At 39.2% G+C, this 25,119-nt stretch overlaps 1 protein-coding gene across 1 annotated transcript in view; it reads left to right on the top strand.

The window, feature by feature from the left end:
- FRMD3 (FERM domain containing 3) overlaps positions 1-22,158 on the top strand; it is a 149,376-nt gene extending 127,218 nt beyond the window's left edge. Inside the window, exons 13-14 of the mRNA XM_065656152.1 lie at positions 1,899-2,020; positions 18,672-22,158. Coding sequence (XP_065512224.1) covers positions 1,899-2,020; positions 18,672-19,267 — 718 coding nt within the window. The 3' untranslated portion in view covers positions 19,268-22,158. The remainder of the gene's footprint in view (positions 1-1,898; positions 2,021-18,671) is intronic.
- The last annotated feature ends 2,961 nt before the right edge of the window (positions 22,159-25,119 follow it).

The following is a 25,119-nucleotide window of genomic DNA, read 5'->3' as shown; positions in this document are numbered from 1 at the left end:
GGTCTCTTCAAGGTTCTGCTTGGAAGAATCCCATGGGATAGGGCTCTAGAAGGTAGGGGAGTCCAAGAGAGTTGGCTAATATTTGAACATCACATCCTCCAAGCTCAAGACCAATGCATCCCTACAAGGAAGAAATCAAATAAAGGGAGTAAGAGGCCAGCATGGAAGACTCTGGTCAAAACTCAGGTGGAAGAAGGACGGTTATGTAATGTGGAAAACGGGACAGACCACATGGGAGGGATGTAGGATGGCTGTGAGAGCATGCAAGGGATGCAGTGAGGAAGGTCAAGTTCCACTTGGAAGCTATTCTGGCCAGAGATGTCAAAGACAACAAGAAGGGCTTCTTCAAGTACATCAGCAGCAAAAGGGAGGTTAGGGAAAATGTAGGTCAACTGCTGAATGAGGAGGGTGCCCTGGTGACAGATGATACAGAGAAGGCAGAGTTAATTAATGCCTTCTTCGATTCTATCTTTACTGCTAAGACTGACCTTCAGGTATCCCAGACCCTAGAGACAGAAGAGAAAGTCTGGCAAAAGGAGGACTTTCCCTTGGTTGAGGAGGATCAGGTTAGACATAGTTTACACAAACTGGACATTCATAGATCCATGGGCCCTGATGGGATGCACCCACGAGTGCTGAGAGTTGGCAGATGTTATTGCAAAGCCTCTCTCCATAATATTTGAAAGATCTTGGAGAACAGGAGAGGTGCCTGGGGACTGGAAGAAAGCCAACCTAACTCCAGTCTTCAAAAAGGGCAAGAAGGATGACCCAGGAAACTGCAGGCCAGTCCTCACCTCCATCCCTGAAAAGGTGATGGAACAGCTCAGTCTGGACGTCTAGAGCATCTTTCTTATGAGGAGAGACAGAGAGAGCTGGGTCTGCTCAGCCTGGAGAAGGCTGAGAGGGGCTCTCATCAATCTTTATAAATGTCTCAAGGGTGGATATCAAGAGGATGTGACCAGACTCTTTTCATTGAGGCCCAACGATAGGATGAGGGGCAATGGGCACAGACTGAAGCATAGAAGATTCCATCTGAATATGAGGAAAAACTTCTTTACCTTGGGGGTGCCAGAGCACTGGAACAGGCTGCCCGGAGGGGTTGTGGAGTCTCCTCTGGAGACATTCAAGATCTGCCTGGACGCATTCCTGTGTGATCTGCTCTGGGTGAACCTGCTTTAGTGGGTGGGTTGGAATATATGATCTCCAGAGGCCCCTTCCAATCCCAACTATTCTATGATTCTGTGATAGTCTCAGTAATGTGATTTTAGGCTAATCAGCCTTGTGACTGAAGCGAAACAGCAGCATTCTTCAAAGTTTCTTAAGAAAGTTCAATACCTGCTGCCAGGAAAGACTTAGAGCCAAGTAAGACAGGACAGAAAAGCAGCCTGAGCTCCAGGAGGCACAGCGTAGAGACAATGTGTCTGCAGTGCGTGAGAATGAGAGCACTGCCTGTCAACTGAAGGGATCCAGTTGTTCCTGCTTTAGTCATTAGTCTGCAATGCTCAAACCATAACAAATCCTTTACCCAGTCCCAGAGGCAATGGAGCAACATCAGGAAAATTATTTGTATGCTCTCTGCCTTCCTCTTCCTTGAAGCCAGATACTGATGTGTGCTGTGCAGTGTCGAGAGAAGCAACACACAGAAATCCTGCATGAGATGAAAAGGAGTTAGGCTGCAGAAAGGGAAGTAAATCAGCACAAAACCTTCCCTTACACTTCAGATGTTGAAAGATTTATATCTGCTGAGGGGGCCACATGACACAGCTGAAAGCAGCAGAAGTTGTTATGATAGCTCAAGGCCTCCTGTAATTTATGCAAAACGATTCTGCAATGAGACATACTGGACTGCAGTTGTTTTCTTTGTGAATAAATTGACCCTGTTTTACCTGTTCTTTTAGAACCAGCATTACCCAGAGTCGCAGCTCTCCCTCCTTGAACAAGCAACTCATAATCAACATGGAACCTCTACAGCCCCTTCTTCCTTCTCCCTGTGAGGAGGAAGAGGTTCCTTTAGATGAAGGTGAGTCACCCAATTCCTGCCAAACACTACCAATGTTTATTATAAAACATATGGAAAAAACCATGTGTTACTGATGCAGGGATATGGAAAGAGTCTAGTAATTTCCATTAGGAGTACACCATTAAGCCTCTGCACATCATACTGGGAAATGATCACTAGCTCAAGGAACTGTGCACAAGCATCATGTGAGATACTTTGTGAGGAAAGTTACTGCTGTTATACTTTCTGTTTCAAAAAAGGAACTTAACAGGAAATAACAAATCTCAACGTAGCACCATTTTACTACATAACAACTGTAGTTATTCGGGAGTGAAAACTGGCAGTTTGCTGCCAGGTATGTTGTTTTTCTTGCTTCACTTTTATATTTCTTTCTTTCTATTCTAAAGTTAGGAAAGACTCTCTACTATTTAATTCCATTAACAAAAATGGGTGTTATTTGAAGGTCGGCTAGGAAAGATACTCTGCTGATTTAGCCCCATTGACAAAAAGGGATGTTATTGGAAGATGTCTGAATGCGTTTCGTAGAACGATGTTTTTCCATGTATTTGTTTATTCCTTGATATTTTAAAAATCTCATTCAACACCTCTTTTTGAGATGCAGTCATTACAAAGGATGGTGTGAACATCTGAGAGAGCTTAAATGACGGTAGCTGCATTCTTCATAATAAAAAAAGGAAGCCAAGTAAACAAAACGTAACAGTGGTTCTTACTTGAGATGTAGTGAGCTAATTGTTTCAGAAGTTGGGGAATAAGACCTCTGCTCTTGCTTTGGTGTGGTTAAGTAATGGGAAACAGAAAACAGCAGAGCAAGTATGTTCATTTTCATGGGACTACATTCTAATTTCATTTTCTAGGAGTCATATTAATATGTTTTGTTCATACTTTGGAGTTTCAATACTGAATGCAGTAAGAACAGAGTGAATTAGATTGTCTGCATACTTAGCTTATTATAATTCCTAGTAGTGGCTGCGTGATGTGTAGTTAATTTTAACAATTCCTTGTTTACCTCTGCTGTGAAATACCTGTATCTGAGAATTCACTTTCTGGCAGCCGTGTACCAACACCATGTTCCTGCTAGGCAGTTGCTGCCACTGCAGGGTAACAACAACTTGCTGCTTGTAAGACTGCTGTGCCACGCTGAGAACTCTAAGCAATTAAATCCATTTTTGGAAACTGCTGACTTATTGTTGCTATAGACTCACCAGAGAGTGCTGGTTTCAAATGTGTGTATTACAGAAGTTTGAAAGTCATGTTTTGTTTTAGTCAGACAGATTGTTGTTGTTACTACTATGATTTAATAGAAATATTTGCTGGTGAGTTTCCTGTAGAATATGCTATGCATAGTTAAATGCCACCAGCTGCTAAGTTAACAGCACTTAGCACTTTTACAGTATTTTCCTGCAGTGAACTTGGCTATATTATCAAATTGCAGCTTGAACTGATCTTTCAGCTCCCTGACACTGGTGCTGGCTCTTTTCCTCACATGCACTCAGTCTGTTTCTGTGGATTACCATCTTCTCCCTTGCACCAGCACTAATCACCCCAGGGGGAACTGGGAGAATAAATAAATAAATAAATTTTAAAATCCCAACCAACAACCCTCTAACTGTACAGTGTCTCACAACTGGCTGACTCAGCCGTTAAGTGGCTGATGAGATTGGGTCGGGCAAGGTCCTGTGTGAGGGCAAGGGCAGGAGGCATGGAGAGGGGAGGCAGCTACTCCTGGAACTGACTCATCTGCGTTGGGAAACTGTTTTTAGTGTGCTACACATGTGCAACAACCTTGACATCTCTCTAGATGTCTGGGCCTGTGCTGGGGGTGGACACTCTGGGGTGCTTTCCAGAGAGCCTGCAGATGCTCTTGAGATCATGGTGCAGCCCTGCCTGGGTCAGATGTCCCTTAGCTGCATGAGATGGCTAATGCAGCTTCCAGGACCCACGCTCGTATTTCTGCAAGGTGCTGCTGTATGCATACAGATGTTCCAGCTACAGATGGCCAAAATGTTCACATGGCGCTGCACTGTGCTGTGTAGCTGGGCCCAAGCAACTTGTTAGCAGAGCTAGCTAGAATGGCACTGTCGGCTATGCATACTTGAGCAGACTCAGGAGAGTGCACAGCTTTGTCTTTTAACTTCTTAATTTTAAATTGGCTGTATATGTTATGAGCAAAATGCATGGCCAAAAATATAGTGTCTTCAGTGTCTTGAGTAAATACGTCTGCTTCCTGAAGCTTCTGGAGATATGAACTCTGAGTTGGCTGAGCCTGGACAGTATGAAACGAAGCTGAACAGAAACTGGCAGATGAGATGGAAGACGTCGTGCCAATTGCTTCATAATTGCTAGGGATCAAAGCCATTTGAGATGGTGACACCAGAGTCTGCAGAGGATTTTGAGCAGCTTCAGCCTGCCTTATGATAATCCTTCCAGATGAAAAATAAACACGATGCAACCAAATGTTGAAAAACAACTAAAGCCCTGCCATTCTCCTGAATGAAATTCCATCTTAAAATCTACTCTGACTATCATGCTGAAGTGAAGCTGTCCTCCAAAAAAGCCCGAATTGTCCAGAGGCTTTGCAGGCATGTAAGAAAGGGTATGCTGAGTAAAAATGGTCATAAAAGACCAGTTTGTGGGAAGAAAGATGCTGGATGCCCATGATATCACTGTAGTAGTTACTTCGGCAGTTAACACTTATACAAGAGTAGATTGCAGGTTATCTCTCAGTGCTTTGCTGCTACTGCTTAAGGTTCTTCAGGCTTTCACATTCCTCATTACTGACTCTTATCTTGCACTAATGTCCTTTCTGTCTTAGGAAGAGGAAAGAGGTGTGATAATGTAAAGATGCAACCATAAAATTACTGTCGTGCTTAGAAGGTTATCACATGGAATTAGGTTTTACGTGTTTCAGTGTCAGGTATGCTTGGAGAGAGAATTTCTACCATTTGAACCTAAAAAACACTTAGCTACAAAAGTTTTAAATGTATCCAGAAGTGTGATTTCAAAATTCATCCTTGTCACAGATGGCCAAATTAGGTCCTTCTGAATAGTCCTATTAGGTCCTTTCCATGGTCCTTGCTCCATGTGCAGTTGAATATGTTGTATTACTTTTGGTATTGCTGTAGGAATTGTGTGGCTGCCTTCTTTCACCATCTGATTAGGTGAGACAGATTATTACCTGTCCTGATCACTTGGCAAGTATTTTGCAGGTAGTAGATAATTGTCTTTGGATTTCCCAGCACCAGATCTATCAGAGCTTTATGTATTTGAGTAGTCCATTTTTAATTTTTTTTTTTTTCTAAGCAAAACCACACCTCTGAGTTACAGGATATTAATGTGGTTTTGACAAAGTAATGAAAACTCCTTTTAAGCCACTCAATACTTGTATGCTCAGGTTTCATACATGAGTTATTTTCCTGGTGACACTGACTTGCGCCTTAGGAGCAATCAAAGTGAAAGTAGTGTGCTTCAGTCATTCTATTGATTGATCTACCTTGTACTGTATTTTAAAGAAGAAAGTTGATGGCACAGACTTATTCTAAATTCCTCCTGTTTAAAATCCATGCTCCTCAATTTTTTTCTTCCCTGGAGAGTTACACACTTTTTGGATGTCCTCATTGATCTTTTAAGAATTATTTTTCTGAAGAAATTGTATGCCTGTGCATCCGAGTTGTATACAGAGAGCTCTAATCCTCTAGCAAACTTATTTTATGTGTCACTCAAGTATAAGAAATATTACCTAAATGGCAATTAACTGGCATTAATCATATCTGTACTTTATAATGTGGAGTCTGTTGCATCTTACAAGCACGTATGAGAATGAGCACTCACCAGCTACTACCAGTCTAGTTGGCTGGCTGTGTGTATGAGTGTGAGTTCTCATCTGTGTAAACTTAGGTTGTAGAGCAGAGGCATATGAAGCTTTTGTGGGTACAGCTTAGACAGCAACACATGAAAAATTGGCCACTTGTGAATAAAAGTATGAATAAATATTAACAATACACTAATAAGATACGAAATAATGTTAAGTATCTACTTGCATGTTATGTTTGTACAGGAAGAACCACTGTAAAAGGTTAGCTAGTCCATTTTTTTCCCTGGGCACAGCTCAGTGTTGTTACATTTAATTTTTGTTGGGAAAAAAATTATTGGCTTGTTGCTAACTCTTTCTCCGGGTAGAACTCATACACAGTTTGTAAAGATTCATATTTTTAAAATCATATCTGCTGTATATGAGACACAATTCATCTTAATACATCAGATAGAGAGAATCATGAAACATCTTGTATCATGTAGCATCAAACAGCTTTTCCCTGTGAAATTAGAAGCAGTGCTCTTGTTAGCTGATTGTACCTGGTGTGTGTGTGTATGATAACGAAAATTGTAACATGTAAGAGGTGGCATTTCTAAATAAATTATTAGTGGTTCTATTTTTAGATTACTGTGGTCTGCAGAGAAAATTAATTTCTTCTAATATTACATTAAATTTATTAGAGTGCAAAGTGAGCATCCTTAGGTCAGGTTGTATGTGATGGAATTTTCTACTATTTTTTTGGCAGTTTTTTAACGTCGAGATCCTTTTCTCACTTATGAAATAAAGTCTGGTCATCTTACTTTTCTTCTGCAACTGTGCACTTTGTCTTGAAAGTTTATAGGAGCCTCCCAAAGAGTGTTCTGGCCTTAGGAGACCTTAACATCACTGTATGCATCATCATGTCTGTGCTCAACTAACTTGGTTTTATACCCTTCTAACCATGTAATTGAGCCCTACAAGGTCTGGAAACAACGTTTTTTTACAGAAAAACCTTTTACTTCAAGATAAAATGCTTAGCGCTAACAACAATTAGCTCTGCCAGCTTTCCTTTGTAACTTATTTACAAATTCTCAGGTTTCCAGGTGTTTGCCATGCCATGTATCTACTTTTGTTACAAACTGAACATTTTCTCCATCACCATAATAAATTACCTCTAAAATATGAAGAAGAGTGATATACTTCCTTTTCACAAATACATGAAAATTGTTGTGCCTGAATAGAAATTTCCCATTCACAATTTTCACTGGCTGGGGAAGGATACTAGTTTTGGAGAGTGCTGTATTAGTTTTAGTTTTCTGGATTTGACAGGGGATTGTTTTTGCTTTTGCAAACTGTACTTTCTGATTTCAAGAGAAGTTACATAACCATCTGCTGCTTTCTGCCTCCTTTGTAACAGGACATGAATGCTAAAGGTCTCTCTGCCACAGTTCCCACCAGTCGTTAGCCTTTCAGCTGTGTCATACCTGTACTAGCAATTTAGGAAGGAGTAGAGCAACAAGAACTGCAAAACAAGTTACTGAGAGTGGACCCATTGCCTTCCTGGCTCTCTTCTGCACACAGAGAGTCCTGGGCAGCTCTGCAAGACAGAAGCAGCTCCTTGTCTGGAAAATCTCTGCTGAAAAATGCCTCCCAACCATTACTCAGGGTGTGCTGCCCATGTCAGGTCATGGAAAGTCATCTTCCTCTCAGGAAACAGAGCCTGCTCTTTACTTGCTGAGAGTTAGTACTAGAGAAAGAGAGTTGCTGCCTCAGCTACAAGATTTCAACGTAATCTTCCTTGGTTTTGCATACATGGTTTGTGGGCAGTGACTTGAAATCGCTCAGTCATTTCTCTTTTGCATGAGCTCGGTCACATGAAACATAAATGGTACATGTTTATTCACTGAGATGAATGTGCTCCTGTTAGAAATCATTCACAGCCTTGTCCAGGTGACACTTGTGCCCTCAATTAGGCTTTCCTTTGCTTATTGAATGTGTTGGTGGTTAGACTTCTGTAAGAATTGGTGCTTTCCAGTTTTGGTAGCTGTTTATGCAGTGAAGATTCAACCCATTTCAGTGAGATTTTAATGATCCTCTTTTGGTTGCTACAACAGTTATGAGAATAGAGATGAGAACAGCAGGCAGAATCTTACTTTTGAATTGGTGACAAAATGGAGATAGAAAGTGAAGGGGCACTTGATCTTTCCTCGCACCCACAAGGAAGTGCTTGCAGAGAAGGAAAGGAAGAAGAGGAGTGTTTTCGCTGCAGGAGGGAGGAGTAAAAAGCAGCACTGCTGGATACTCATACTATATGGGCCAGGCAGGGAAAAGGAGCCACCGTCAAGATGCTTTCCAAAAGCTCTATTGAAGCAGATGTCTTTCATAAGAAAAATCACTTGGTGTAAGATACAGATTTGCAGGACTCACTCCCCTGCCCCCTTCTTTTCCACATATTCGCATGCACATTATTGATTTTATGGTGCGGAGGGAACAAGGACATCTGGTAATGAAGACTCAGATGGCACAACATGTTGTAAATATTAAAGGTAAGTATTCTGGGAAGTGAGAGACTACCCATGCCCCAGTACACTCCTTCCGGTTTATCTCTTCTCTGTGTTTTCAGTGGACCCAGTAAGAGCTCCTTTCCCACTAGGACAGTGTGATTCTGTGCATGTGGTTGCATTCCAGCTTGTAGCTGGAGCAAGTTACTAGCAGCCAGTATATCTGCGTCATACCTTTTTTAGGAGCCCGCATATCTCTGCTGGAGGGGGATGGGGAAGCGCCCAGCCTTCTGAAGCTATGCTTCTTTCAGATCGATATGAATCTGTCCAGTAGTTGTCCACAATTGGGAACGGGAGCACACATGCAAAGAGAAACATTTTTCCCAAACTTAAGAATTTTCTCTCTTGTTTATATACAGGCAGGTCAGCTTTGAGTCTAGGCTTGAAATGAGAGCATTTTCATCCCATTGTTTTGCCCTGTGACTAAGGTTTGCAAGCACAGCATAGGACTTTTCCTTTTGTATCTATACGTTTTCCACAAATACTTTCCAGGCAGTGCTGGGGAGCAGACATCAGTGGCCAAATTGAAGCTTTTTGGAAAAATGGCCACAGTGTCATTTTGTTCTGTGAAGAACAGACACTAAATGCTGTGCTGTGTTTTGATGCCTTGGATACTTTCATGCTTGTGTGTGTGGTTCAGCTGTTATGCTAGCAACTGCTAACTGAGATGGATGCTGTGGAAGTTTGTATTGTACATTATGAGGCATTTGGAAATGTTTAAAAATAACCTCTCGTTCTGTTCCCTGCTGGGATATTTTTGTTGACCATGTTAGAAGCTTGTCATTTGATTCATTGAGAGTGACTTGTGGTAGTCTCTTAAAACTCAGTGGGAACTCAATAAAAGGTCAAAGCTGGTATGGGTAGAGCCTTTACAAGACGTTGAGAAGAGGAATTACTTGCCAAAATGGTGAAATGTCTTGTAAAAATCCAAACCAAGAGAAGCATTCATTTACGGATGGTTAACCACTGCAACAAGGAAGTGTGTGTTCGATTACTGCGGCATGGCTCCAAGATCACAGCCAGAGGCGCTGGTAAATTTACATTTATTTTACTCAAACCTTTTTTTTTCTTTTTTCTTTTTTCTTTCTTTTTTTTTTTTTTTAACTCCCCATAGTTCATTGTGCTAGTAGTGGTCTCTTGTAAAGGAACTTTACTGTGAATGACAATGTTACATCAAGTACAGCAGAGAATAAGGATGAATTACTGACAGGAGCACAGTTGCAAATAGGGAATGAACGAGATGAAACTTAAGTGACATTTGTTGCAATATTTTATGTAAATTGTGGATTTATTTGTTAATTGCTAACAAATGAGTGACTGGAATTTTACACTTGTAGTTTTATTGAACTGAAGGGGAGAATTACTTTGAAACTGTGATAATTTCTGACAAAACTAAGTAGTTCTTAAATTAGCAGATAAGTTGGTAGCCAAGTTTGAATATTAAATGAATATGGTAATGGATACAGTTTAACATTTTACTGTAACTGAGTGTGTTGGGTTGCCAGATCATAAGTCCATTGGTGTTTTTTTTCTAGATGCTGGAGAATTTAATATACTGAATAATAGTACTGGGGGTGGGGGTGGGGGATGGGGAAAGCAGTCTGATTTGTATCTCTTTTTTTGCTACACATAAAAGGAGTGCAATCCAAGGAACAAAAGGTATTCAATATTGCTTTGGATAGTAATCAAAATGAAGTGGTTTGTTTTGGTTTGTTTTTTTCTCCTTGTTTTTATACTAAATCCCTTTGCCAAAGATTTATTGGCCTCTCTATCAATCTATATGTCTCTGTTTCCTTAATGAAGTAAGACATTTCAAAATTTGTTTCTCCTTGCTTTCTACGGTATTGTTTACATTTTATATTTTTGCATATACAGGTTCACAAATTTCAGTTTCCATGCACCCATGTAAAACTATGCCTTTGTGTTGAATCTTCATTTCAGAAATGAATACTTACAGAAGAATTAACTGAGAATGTTCTGGCAAAGACCAGAATATTCTCACACTTTTGGCATCTGAAAATCAGAAAACAGTAAGTGCAGCAGAGAAGGGAAAACCTGCTTCTTGCAGTGATTTGTCTAAGTAGCAACAGCTCCTGGCTGGTTTTGCTTCATGAATTCACTACTCGGGAAACTGTAGTGTCTGTAAGAATGCACTTAACCCACTTGATTCAAAAACAGGTAGCAAAACTGAAAAAGCATTAGCATTTATTTTGTATTCTTACACATCAGAGGTTAAATGCTGGCTCCAAATAGATACAAGCGATCTAGCTGGTTTAATCTGACTCCAGTCTAGTAACAGATTTGTGCATTGGAGCTACACTGGTTCTTAAAAACCTTGATTTTGCAGTGTTGTTTATAAAATGCTATTTCTTTTAGTGTACACATGCGTAAAGCCTATACATCAGCATATGAAACCCAAGTACTGGAGTTAGCTTCTGCAAAACTTGTAGCAGGAGGCATAACTCCTTGGAAGAGCCCTGTTACAATTGCGACTGCTTCAGAATGATGCTGACCTATGCTGGGAGGGCTCACCCAAGCTGAGCAGGGATGCTGAAATCTCCCACTTGTCCTTTTCTTGGGTGCTAAGCTTTCATATCAGTGCCCAGCTCTTTTCAGCCTTGCTCCCTTTGGGCTGGTGCTAGACCCTGAGGTCCTGCAGTCCCTTTACCAGCACCTCCCTTCCCGCTGAGCTGCTGACAGATGTGTCTTGCCTTCTCATTCCTGCTTCCATGATTCGCAGTTCTCTCTCTCTGCTACTCCCCTCAGCCTTTTCACTCCCTAATTCTCGTTCTGGAAAGGGGTCAGCAGTGCTGGGGTGGGCTCCTTCCAGGCCGGAGGGAGGTTGGAGACAGGCACCCCAGAAGGCCTGCTGTACTGCATGCTCTGTTTTGCTTCTGTGTCTGCACTTCAGTCACCCTTTTCAGACTGTGAAAAACTTAGCAACAGTCTCCTGTGGTTGCACTAGCTGTGACATTAGTTGGAGATGGTGACACACAATGCGGCTGGGAGCCGAGCTGTAATGCCGCAGAGTCACAGTGGTTCCAACTGATGTGACCTGGCAACTGTGACAGGTCTTTGCTCCTTTCTACAAGTTCCCATAAGACTAAACCGAATGGGAACAGCCAGCAGGAAAGCCAGGTCACTGCCTAAAAAGGAGTTACTATAAACTGCCAGTGATTTGCTCTCCTTGCAAAGCTAGAACAGGTGCCTTCTATGGGCACGGGATGTTGGTAAGTTAGGGATCTATGGCCTCCTACTTCTGAGGGCTGGACATCTGGCTATGATGCAGATCCTGCTTTGATATAGAACCTGTGTAGTGGAATATTTGAGTTTAGTAATTCTAGATTCTGCTTCCCTTTCCTACATATTCTTGGTGACATCCATGCACTTTCTTCATGTGAGAAAGTCATCTTCTTCCCTCTAAGATGGCATTCTGTTTATAGTACAAATCAATTTTGTCTACAATGAAAATAAGCAAAGGAATACACAGTATTTCTAGAGAAAGTAGTCGAAGGGATAGGAGGGAACTGTCCTAATTGCAGCCTGGCTGGCCTTACTTGTTTACACATCTATATGAAATATTGCCAGCACTACTCTTTCTGGACCATATCTAAGTTTTCAGTTCTCTGTTTATAATAAGGAAATCTTCACACTTGTTTCTTTCTCAACTATACAAAGCCTTTACAGATGTGTAATTGTGTTCACATGTCTGGTAAGTACAGCTGTGTTCAGTGTATCTGGCCACCAGACCATGTGTGAACTGAATTTTTTAATAAGCCGAGGATACATTTTTTCGGGGGTGCTGTATTACCAGCAACTGCAGCTTCTTAAGAATGGTGGAGCTGGGGCTGCCTTTCATCCTGCTAATCCTCAGCTGCTGGTTTTGGCCCCTTAGAAACACTAGCAGCTGACAACATTTATGTCAGACCTCTTGCACGTTCATGTTCTCAGCAGATGACCGCTATAAATTCGTGTTTTATTCAGCTGTTCAGGTTCCTATCTGCTGCAGTAAGTTAGAGGTTTGGAGCAGTCCTGGCATTTGGTGGAAAGGAAGTGCTGAGTTTTGGCTGGTGTGATGAGATCTCTCTGGCTCTGTAAAATTTGTCCAGTTGCCAGAAAAGTGTACCAAATTTTTGCTATAGGTATGTAATATAAGAAAAAAAATTGAGCTTATTTACTCTATAGTCCAGTACTACTTATTAAAAGATTCTGATCTATGGAATGTAAATTGCCGATAAAAATATACAATGAAGAGTGGAAGGAAGTTGTTCTTCTCAAATGTGATTTAATACTCAAGTTATAGTCTTTTAAATCTAGACACAATATAAATTTTAACTATTACTAAAGAAACAATAGACTTTTCAAAATCTAACCCCCCAAATGATACAAAATTATAGCCTTATAAGGGTAATAGCAAAATAATTGTTATGCATGAATAGGAGCAAAGGATTTACAGCAATATTGTAGAGTAATTAAGGGATATTGGCTTCAGGCTTGCTTTAGCTTTTACATTCCCTTTTTTCGTTGGAAGACTTTGAGGACTTTTTTTTTTTCTTTTCACCTGGTTTTTTTACTTCAGATAACTGACTCTCGTGAAGGCTACCCAAAAAGTAAATAATCTGAAAAACTTGCTCCTTTCTTAAGTTTGTGTCACTGGAATATTTGGTGTACTGTAGAATGGTTTTGAATTTCAGTGCTTTAATGTGGTATTCTTATGCCTGCATAAGCATTATAAGTGATATGTGCCATAATGATGTGAAACCTGTGTCTTTTGGCACTGTCAAAATCTGAGTGACCCAGAATACTTCTCTGTATATTGCAACATGACTGGAACTTTGCTATGGGCTTACAGTGACCATGGTTAGTAGCTAATTCTTTCCTCAGTCCTTGATGTGAGAAATGTGGTGTTATAGGGAACATGAAGGAATGTAAACAACAGCTTTAGATATGTAATTTTTTTAAATATCAAATGAGCTTGCAACAGCAGTGGTTAATATCCATTCTAAATTTTCAGTTTTTTATGTTAAACCATTACTTTTTTACACTTGTATTTGGCTGATGTAAAATGCAGTTACTTTGATTGAACATGTTTTAAGAACACATAAACCAGTTGAAAATTCTTTTTATCTGTTCAAACTAGATAGTGGGCTGTAAAGTTGATGTATTCTTTGGAACTGTGACACATGCCAATTTTAATACAACCCCTTCAGAAAACACTGATCTGAAAAGGTTCCTCAGCTGCTTTCAATCCACAGGTTAATCACAAATTCAGAAGTTTGCCAGTTATTTGAGAAAAATACAGTTATAATGAAAATTAATATGATCTTTTTTTTGTTTATGTTCACTGTGTATGTTATGCATGCTGGAATTTACTCTGGGGAAGGAGAGAAGGCTCAAGAATCATAAATTGGGGTGACCTTTCTTTGCAATAGCTGCAGCTGTCCTCTCTGTGATGAGAAACATGATGAGGATATATTACTGACCTTGCATCTAAGCAGATATAGAGAGGCCTATGGCCAGGATTCACAAATTTGGGAGTTTAAAATTAGGTCCTTTAATCTATATTGAAGTGCCTACGTGGCTCAACTTACCTTTTACTCTATTAAGAGAAAGTGAAAAGCACATTTGAAAAATCAAGTTGTAGTACTTATATATCTAAAGAAACGTGCTAATGCTTAATTTTGAGCTCCAGCATTTAAAAATGTTGGCTTTTACATTTTAAGATATCACCAGTGCACTCTCAAATGACTCAGAGTATGATTTGATGATCCAGCAATGTCTGCTGTTACACTATGCTTTGGAGAAAGATCCTCCCAAAGCTGTTCTCACGTGTTGGTGTTGATACATGGTTGTGTCTAGTTTCAATCAGTTCGTATCCTCCTCTTGATAACTGTGGCAAGTGCGTTTGTTAATGTGAAGTCTGGTGTAGACAATAAGTTCCAGCACAAAACATGTTTCGTGCTGAAATGCGATCAATTTTTGAAATGGCTGTTATAGGAGAGGACAGAGTAGTTGATACAAGGAATTAATAGCTAGGCAGTCACATTAAACTAATAAGGAGATATCTGCATTTTCTTTATTGAGGACAAGGTTTCATTTCAGCTATGCAGATCTGCTGGCTAGGTGCTGGTAAAAGGAGCACATCTGCTCCCTTTCCATCCCTGGTAATGTGCTGTGCTTGTGAGAACATCTGACAAGACAGTTCGGGAAGAAAAACTATCAGAGAGCTAACCCAGGAAGAAAAGCAGTTATTTTCCCAGGTTAGCTTTACAATCTGGCTTGCTCAGGGATGAAATGAGAAGAAGCAGAAATGGGTTTTTTTTGTTGATTTAGCCAGAATGTGAAACTTCTACCTGGATGCATGGCCAGCATATCTCCTAGAGAGTTGGAAAAGATAACAAATTACAGGGGGAGAGTTCTATCTGGGTCATTTTGAAGACTTAAAAGGGGAAACGAATTTTAATAGTGAATGTGCTCTACTGAGGGGAGGGAAGCTTCTTGAGGGTGGTGTTCTGTAATGAAGACGCTTTCTGCAGTGAATATAGCATGATATATAAAAGCATGAACTAAGAAGGAAATCCAGAATGTTGTCTTGCCAGGTAAGGAGCAAGCTAGCTTGTTCAAAGAGTGATTTAATGTAAGTAGGTTTAAAGTGCCGGTTTTCTGTCATCTCTTATATCTTTTAGAAGTATTTGTAATCTATTGTATATTTTGCGTTGCATTTATTGGTATTTCATCCCAACTGGTATTAAGTTTAGTATAGTTTTAAAGTTACCAGATATTAACAAGGCATTGCTCACCCAGTTTTTGGGAGATCTATAAACTGGGGTAACTTAGCAAATACCTTACTTACCCTTTTGATTGTGTGAAGGACGTGCTAACAGAGCTGCAGATGTCCCATGGAGGATTTTGTGGCAACTGTCAGGCAGTCTGGCATGCAGCAGCAGCCCCATCTCACAAAGCATTAATCTGCTTATTTAATTTCATTTACAAAGTTTCAACATGTTAACTTTTTATTGTCCCGTCCTAACAGATGGGATGAGGGATGAGTTAACTCTGAACGTGACACGCGCCCTGTCTCAACACATGAGACCAGGTGTGAGTTAACTCTGAGTTAATCCTGCACGGCAATGTGAAGTGAATGACAGACAATCATTCCTGGGGTCCAGTTCAATTATGAATTTACTAAAAGCACATGGTGGAATACAAATTACAGCAATTAGTGACTTGGCAAAAATATGTTATAATTTCACAAAACTTATCGATACATTGACAGCAAGAGCCCTTCTAAAAATGGTGAATTGGCAACAATTAGTAACTATAATGCAAAACTTAACAAGACTTTAGCAGCAGAACTTAAAATGGTGTTACTTTTACAGGTTCAAGAAAAAGGAAGAGAGAGAGTAAGATATCACCACTCCACAGGTATATTGGTCCCCCAATGACCTCTGGAGTGGGGAGGACACGTTGAAGATTTACACACCACCAACTCATATCATGCATGAGGTCGTTTTATAACCCAGTTCCTTTACATGCGAGATAGTAGAGGGCAGTTCGTCTTCTCTCTCTGCTCGCTCTTAATGATAATTAGGAAGACTCTTCTGGAAATGAGTCTGTGGTCTTCAAACTAGGGGAAAGTTCACAGTACTGACCAGAAGTGAGTTGTTTTGCCCATCAAGGGTAGCTGTTGGTTCGTGGTTTCTTCGGGTAGTTGGTTGTCTGACAGATGGTTCATCTCTACCATCCCAATTAGGCCATGAGGCCTTTCACAGCAACACTGTTAATTGCCCTTATCTTACAAGGTGTCTGCCTCCATGGCCATGAAACCTCGGGAAAGAGAAGATGAGGTGTCATCCGTCTTTTCCTCCCAAAGTAACAAAACCCAGACATTTAAGGCATAACATAGCCCTTTGTTCTGCTAAGGATGGGGGGAGTACTTCAAGGTTGTGACATGTATTGGCAAATTTTTCTGCAAATACTGAGTGTTTTGGGTTCTGGAAGAAATGTGCTCATGTGCTCAGGGCCAGTGCACTGCTGAGTGACCTGATAGTGCACAAACCTGATACCAGTTATGAAACTAAGATTTTCGTGGATGTGTTCTATCCTGAGCACAGTAGCCATGATAGATAGAAAAAAGAAAAAAGAAAAAAAAGAGGGAAAAAAAGAGGAAAAAAAAGAAAAAATAAAAAAGAAAACAGAAAAAAAAAAGGAATTTAAAGTAGAAATTGGAAGACCTTGTCATTCAGGAATGCAAAATTTTTAACAATGAGAAAGTCCAGGGTAAGGTAAGTATCATCAACTTTGCTGAAATGCAGTTATGCCTATTGCTAGCTTAATGATCAGTAGCCAATGGCATAAGAATATTCTTTTGCTATCTAGTCAAATGGAAGAAAGGTAGGTTTCAGAAGCAAAGTTAATAATTTCAGTACAGTAAATGGCGTCTACCGTTCTTAGGACTAATAATGTAAAAAAAAAATCAGTGACACTTTCAAGAATAAGCGTGAAAAAGCTTCTGATCTCAAAGTGAGATTCTTTGCAGTATTTTGCTCAGTTATAGTTGAGTTACTATTAAAAATTGTAGCTTAGAATTGTGATCCAAAATGTGTCTAAGTTGTATATCTTCCTATATTGTAGATCTCTTTATGATTGGGATTTTCGCTTTTTGGTTTTTGTTCTACATCATATGTTTACAGAGCAGTGATGCATCTCTTCCTTATAGCATCGTTCAGGTCATGCTTAATTTCCCTCATCTCAGAATGACTATAATGGGCCTTTTGGTTAGTTTAATTTTTTTCTGTGTCTGCTATCCTTTAATAGCAAACTTTAATGGAGCTTGCTGAGACCCTTTTACTTCACACTGAAAACCATTATTTGTCTAGTGTAATTGGCACCTGAGATGTACTGATTTTCTGATTACTTGCTTTTCTGTAAGAATACATTTTCTTATGTACCACATTTTTTTAAAGTCTCTGAACCTTAATCTTTACTACACTAAAACTGGAATGAATCTTTGATGGTATCAGTTTGCTATCTTTTACAGAGACCTTTCACTGAAATCAAAGAATTGGGCTAATTTGAATTATACACAGTAGTCTGACATCAATTTCCTGAGTTACTTGTTGGATAAGTCATGTTACCTTGTTTTGGTTTTACCTATTATATCCTTATCTATATGTAGCATTTGGATTAGGCATTAGTAAAGAATGGAAAGATGCTTAACATCGCAAAACGAGAAGTGCTAAGTGTTGCTATTATAGATTACTGTCACACATGATGCTTTGTATGGTCTGTTGCTTTTGCACATAGATGGCATCTGCTGACGGTAATGAGTGTTGGATTTGGGACAAATTTAAAACTGTTTACCCATCGGTTTGTCCCAGTTCTGTGCTCAGGTCTTCTCCCTTCCACTCCTGCAACTGACAACCAGCAGCAGTCATTGCAATGTTGATGTCGCTGCAAAACATCTAGACATTTTGCTGACTTACTGCTGTGTTAGTGTTCGATCGGAAAAAGGGGAGTAAGTTTTGAGAGGAAAGAGCTTGTGAAGAGAGTGGGATCATAAGAAATAAGAATACCAGTTAGCCTAGGAAAGACTCCTCTATAAGGGAGAGATAAAAATTTAAAGGAGAGGGAGAAAAGAGACTGTGAGTATGAAGAGTAGAAAGATGACTGGAATAAAAAAGAGACATAAGGAGAGAGAGCTTTTTAAAGAGGTGAGGCATTTTCATTCTATTTTAACAATACCTAATCTTCATACTGTGCATCAAACTTCTCCTTTTATTCTCTCTACTGTTAATGTGAATTTATAATGATAATGTATTGTCTCTTTTTAATGTCATACTCTATTAAAAATTCTCAAGCTCGGCCATTATCTTATCACTTTCTCCTTATTCATCTCACAGAAATAAAGGTAGGTGGTTGTTGTTGTTGTTCTTCTTCTTCTACACCAAATAGCACCAGTTCACATATGTTCTAGGGGTTCATTTATATCAGATGTCTGACTGCAAGTAGAAAATGGGCTGTTCTGTTTTCTGTTTTGCATTATACCATTATTAGTGATAGCTGCATCAGACAAAGTAAATCAGATTTGGTGTACTGCAGTGTTGTAAAAGACATTGCCCTCTTCTGGAGCTTTTCAAAAAGCTTTCCAGTTTTTGCTAATTGTGTATGGTCTGGTTTCAATATGCAAAATCATTGCAGAATCTTTGTTCCAACCTCTGTTAGATACTATAGAAAGGCTGTGTTTTACCACCAGGAAGGCAGAAATTTAGGATCACTATCTTCATTTCTTTTTTTGCAGGTATCCAGCTGCCAAAGGAAGATGAGATTGCAATACCTGTGACTTCAGGCTCTCCAGCTGAGGACACTGTGGACAATGTTGATCCTGCCGTTGAACAGGAAGAGAAGATGAAAGAGGAACCTTTAACCATCTCAGAACTAGTATACAATCCTAGTGCCAGCTTGTTGCCCACTCCTGTTGATGATGAAATTGACATGCTCTTTGATACCTGTCCAAGAGTAGAGAATGAGAAAGATGATACGGATTCATTTGAGGAACTGGAAGCAGATGAAAATGCATTTTTGATTGCAGAGGAGGAAGAACTGAAAGAAGCTCGGAGGGCACTTAGGTGGAGCTATGACTTTCTAATGGGAAACATAGAGGTGAATGCCTTTGTGAAGAGTTTCTCCAGACTTCTCCTTGTAGGCCTTGGACTGTTGTTGTTTGTGTTCCCTCTTCTCCTTGTTCTCTTGGAGTCAGACCTTCAAATCTCATTTCTCCATGAAATCCGTCAGACACCGGAGTTTCAGCAGTTTCATATTGAATATTACTGCCCCCTTAGGCAGTGGGTGGCTTGCAAAATAAACTTCATTTGTGACATGCTGGGCAGCTTTTAAATTTTAAATAAATACAATACAACTAAGGGCTATATTCAAAATTTCAGTTAGTGCCAGCTTTCCATAATGACCCTGGGGCCGTCCGTCAGTAGCTGTCTTCATATGCAGTTCATTACAGACTCTTCAGGTTCTTAAATTCCCCTTACATACTTAAATCGCCCCTTTAGTTACAGGCTTATAACAGTCACCTTTCAATAATCAAAAATAAGTTTTAATTGCGTTTCAGACTTCCTGATCACGTGATATATCATATAAGACAGGGTCACAATAAGTTTCATTGTCCTTAACCTTGCAATCAATGATACTAAATCCAATTAAACTGAAAGAAGAACTTTTTTGAATATACTCCTTAGTGCAGCAGTCTCTTCTAACCAATGCCTATACAAGCAATGTTTATGCTGGGTTTTTGGTTTTTGTTTGTCTTTCTGTTTGTTTGGATTTTTTTTACATTTTTATGTGTTTAAAATATTTTGGTAAATTTTTAGCAAAATACAATTTCTGATGTTATTTAAATGTACAAATTGGTAAGAATAATGCTCAAGGGCATGTAGGGTGTTTTTAGTGTTTTAGCAATGGTTTGTTTTTAAACTACTGACTGGGGAATGAGTTTAATATAGCTCTATACAGAGGGACTGTGGTTTGGGAAATTATAGAAGGTTCACTCAAGTTCAGTAGGGGCTGCCTGGGGGAGGTGAAAGGACACCAAGTATGGAGAAGAATTTTCGAAAGGCACAGTTGTAAAGCTTGGGAAAGTGAGCAGAATTTAAAGTAATGACCCTTCCTCTTACCTGTCAGGTTGTCTTACACTTTATCAGTGCTGTAGAAAGTCTCTACAAGACAGTCCAAGTATGTTTTGGAAGAGAGCAAGTCTTCAGTATAAATGTAGATTATTGTACATAATATGGAAGAAGATAATAGTAAGTAGCAAAAAAAAAAAAAAAAGGAAAAGAAAAAAAAAAGCCAAAAGCCTAGCTAAATCAGTAGGTGAGTGACCTACTTTTAATAATGATAGAGAAGAAAAATGTATTCCTTTTTAAAAGCAAAGCATTAGGCTGTACAGCTGATGTAAAAGTATTATACTGACTCACAGTTAAAGGCTTAAACACTTTGAGATGCATCTTCATCCTTGGTGCCCGTTATTACTAGTCTCTAAACCAACATATTTTCTGTGCATACTAATATGCTTCCTTTCACATATAGCAGCATACTTACCCTCTTTCCCTGTTATTACGAGCCCAGTTACATGATCTAATGCTATTTTGTGTAACATGGATTTGTATATCTAAAGGTATTCCAATATAGCTTAGAGACTATACTTAAGTAAAATCTTGTCAATGCTGAGAAGATTTTAAGGCCCTCAAATGTAGCACAGAGATTGTATTTAAGAGGAGAAAGTTTTTGTTCTTTCCCCTCTCCCCGATATTAGTGCAGGCATATTTCATATTTAAAGTAGGGAACTCTGATTTTGGCCTTAGAGTCTTTCTCTTGGTTAGACATTTATGAATTGGAGATATATTTGAGACTGGTTTATTAGATTAATTTAACACATTGTAACTACATTGTAGTAATTTAACACATTGTAACTACATCTCTAATTCCTACTGAATAAATTCTTTAAGTTTTGATATCAGAGAATCAGGTTTGCTTGGTTTTCTCATGTAAGCCTTTACAAATGTCTAGTTTGAAAATGGCAATTTCCATAGAGGATTTCTCCTTCCCTTCTAATTTTCTCCAGTTTTTAAAAGACAAAACAGTTACAGGACTTAGGAGTTCTTTTTTACAGTTGAAAACTTTTGGATTGCTATTCATTTCCCAACAACAAAGGCTAAATTAAACAACTGCCTTTTTTCTCTTCTCTTCTCTTCTCTTCTCTTCTTTTCTCTTTGTCCTTGCCAATCTCTTCCCCAGAAGAATCAGTATTGATTAGTTACTTGGATGTGTATTTCTTTTTGTGCTACTTGCAGCTAAATGATCCTTTCCCGTGAGGTAAAAATCGCTCAGCCTAATAGGAATGGAGAGTGAACTAAAGTAGACATTTGGCCTTAAGAGGAAATTATTCACTTGCATTGTGTCTAAACAAAGGTATCAGAAAAGGTGTTTCAAGTGGTGAAGGCTGTGAGAGCTGGCATCCTGCTGGACTATGGAGACATGGTTCCATACAGGCTCCTGTATAAGTCTGATCATTATTTAAAAAAAAAAATAGATCCTATGCTCCAATGCTCTAAAATATAGTCTTGTCTCTGTAAATTACAGCACTCTAGGATTAGGAGTATTGTTATACTTGATTTAACTCTATCAGAAAATAGCTGAGTTGCATGAGAACATAATCTCAGAGAATGTGCAGTGCAGTGAGGTTTCATGTAGGGTTAAATGCAAGTGTATGTGTGCACATCTGCCTGCCTTCACTGGCCGTGTGCATACATTCAGGCCTGGCCTTTTAAAATTCTTCCCTTCCTTCCTGATGTTCAGTGGTCTATCAAAGTAATTTAACTGAAAATCAGGAGAGTCCTATAATTTACAGGCCAGGACCACGTAATACACACAAAAAGTTATGGCTGGGGATATTCAGAGAGAGTAGCAGTCAAGTAGATGACAGACATGGATTATGGAGCATCTATAGGTGCAGTATTGTGTATTTCTCTCTGTGCTTGGATTATATTGTAAAATGTTATGTACTTAAAATCTATTTTGTGGTTTGTCTAACATTTATAAACACAACTCTGGGAAGAATTAACAATGGTTTTATTTCATGGAGTCTAAGGGGAAAATATACCTGTAACTTGAGCCTTATCTTTGTACAGTGAATTTCACATTTCTATATGTCAACATCCTGATTGTTTTGTATGTTGATATGATGGCAGAAATCCCTAATAAAAATACACTGGAGATAAGCTTTCTGCAGTTATGACAGTTCTTAAAATGAAAGATGTTTCATAAGTAATAGTTTTTGTTGAGAATTGGTACACAATATAGTACAGATTTCTTAGGACTCTTGCAATTATTTTTACATACTTCTTTTTTATTCATCAGCTGCAGAAACACTAAGAAAGTGCTTTAAAACAAGATGTTACTAACATGGCTTCAGATGCACTAACCAAGGGCCTAATGTGCCAAGTTACCACATAAGAGTTAGTCAGACTCTTGAATGTGACCCAAAATAACCTTACTACACACAAAATACAAATTAAGAGGTCTGGTTTTCAAGTCAGACCCTGACTTATGGCTGTAACATTTTGGTAGGCTGATCTGGCTAGAGTGTTATGCACGTAAAGCTGTGCAGCTTCTGGATGGACCTTCCTTACGTTAAGTTGGTTGGGATCTCAGAAAGTGCAAAAGCATCTGGTGAGAAACATAGAGTCTGCAAGAGGCAATGGAACATCATTTTGGGGACCTAAGTCAGAGAAACCAAGGCTACTTCTTGAGCACATAAAACATTTAGTTGGAGACATGTCTGTACTGTATAGAAAGTGCCAAAATCTAAATAGACCCTCTGGCAATTAGAAGTGTAAGGGGCCAGGACTGTATAGTACAGGTAGACCTATTTACTCACGTAAAATGGTGAGGTTATAACACTGCCTTCAAAAGAGGTTGCATTCCTGCTTTAACAAAGGAATACAGTATATTCTCCTCAATATTGTTTGCATTCTAAGTTCCTACCATGATTTATGAAAATAGTGTGTTTACTTGGAGTAGAAATTCAGAATTTGTCATAAATTCTTCCTGAATAGTGACACTCAATATTTATCTCAAATTACAACTCACTGAAATGTCATGCCAAATGTGCATTTGAAGAAATCAGGCTCAGTTGGCACTAGTGGTTGCTGTAGGTAACTGCTAGAACCTGACAACAGCTGTGTTGGCCAAACTGGAGATCACAGGCATCTGAAGGCAAGAAACTTCATCTGGAAGTCAAGGTATATTTCTCAGGTTTTTGTTTTGTTTTGCTGGTCTTTTGTTTTTGTTTAAATCCCAAAGGAAGTAATTGTCTCTTCTGTTTGCATGGATTTACTGCAGACTTTCTTACAGCTATGTTTTATGTGGAAAAAGGTCTCCAGGACACCTTGTGAAGGTCTCTACCATTACAGCTGTACCGTTACGATGCTACAACACTTTGATCCCATAGTGTTATGTCTTTCATTCTATACCTCTACAGAGGAGAATCCTTCATCAGCCTTATCCTCAGAAATTTGTAGGAGCTGTTCTGATGTTCTGAAGTTGTCTTGCTTGCAGATGCTTTCTTTTAAGGCAGATAATTGCTGTTCATCTCAGCCAGATGGACTCCCTGCAGCAATTCCATCTTACTTTGTTACAAAGCTTCGGAGCTTGCTGTTTACATGTCTCATAGGTCCCTCCTAGAAAACATGGGCACTAGCTGTCCCTGTGAAGTGATGCTTAATGACGTAGTGGGAATTTAAAGCTGTGGCATAACTTTATCACAAGGGTTTTCCTGCTATAACCAACCACAGCTCAGTCCTTCTGCATTTCAGTGAAGAACAACAAGGCATTTATTTCCACTTCACAACCATGTAGTGGAGGAGTGCAAAAAAATGGATATAAAACCAAAAATGAAACATGAGCATGAAAAATTACCTGTTCTATTTACTTCATTCTGACTTTTCCCATCTTACCTTTCTTTTAATTTCAATGCAGGTATGTTTAGTGAGCTTTCAAAATTGCAGATATTAATACTTCAGAGAATCAAAGTGGTCCCTAGAATCTTCATTAGTGTCCTGATGAACAAATGCTCCCTACTAATTGCTAGTCACAAAAGATGAAAAGAATGTAATTGGTTTAAATGGACTAGAAATTGAGGTGAAATAGGTTGCATTTCTTTGATTGAAGAACAATTAACTATATTGATTGAATAAGGCACATCTTACTGGAAAGAACTGTAGACAGAAGAACATGGAAAGCCTCTCAATTGCAATCCTATATGTCATATTTAGAATCTGTAATAAGATCCACTGCATGTAAGGTCTTCTGAAAAGCCTGTTTTTAAAACCACTCTAAAATATTTTCTCATTTGCAGTATTATGCTAAAGAGAAGTTTTGGGAGGGCTGCCAGGATTTTTAAATTAACTTCTAGTGTAATTAACCTGGCAATAAACCCTAAAATTTCACCTAGTGTGTCCCCTACTTTTCTCAGATCAAATGTTCAGATTCCTCTTCCCACAGATAGAACTGTGTTGTGATTTAACTCCAGCTGGCTACTGAGCACCACACAGCCACTTGCTCACTCCCCTCCAGCGGGATGAGGGAGAGAATCAGAAGAGTAAAAGTGAGAAAACTTGTGCATTGAGATAAAGACAGTTTAATAAATAAAGGAAAAACCATGCATGCAAGCAGAGCAAAACAAGGAATTCATTCATGACTTCCCATTGGCAAGAGGTGTTCAGCCATCTCCAGGACAGCAGGGCTCCATCACATGTAACAGTTACTTGAGAAGACAGACGTCATCACTCCGAACATCCTGCCCTTCTTTCTTCTTCCTCCAGCTTTTATACTGAGCATGATGTCATACGGTCTGGAAGATCCCTTTGGCCAGTTTGGGTCAGCTGTCCCAACTGTGTCGCCTCCCACCTTCTTTGTGCACTTGGCATGGGGTGAGAAGTCCTTGACTACTACTTAGCAACAACTAAAATGTCAGTGTATTTTCGATGTTATTCTCATTCTAAATCTGAATCACAGCACTATACCAGTTACTAGGTAGAAAACTAACTCTGTCCCAGTCAAAACCATGGCAAGCTGGGCCGACATAATGATATAAAAGGACTTCTGCCAAATTAAAAAAGCATCTGACCACAAAGTTTACTTATATCTTGTTCTCGGAATCTAAGTCTATAGCTGCAATC

Source organism: Caloenas nicobarica, chromosome Z (assembly GCF_036013445.1).
Source record: "Caloenas nicobarica isolate bCalNic1 chromosome Z, bCalNic1.hap1, whole genome shotgun sequence".
Taxonomy (NCBI): Eukaryota; Metazoa; Chordata; class Aves; order Columbiformes; family Columbidae; genus Caloenas; species Caloenas nicobarica.
This window is presented reverse-complemented; position numbering and strand designations above follow the sequence as displayed.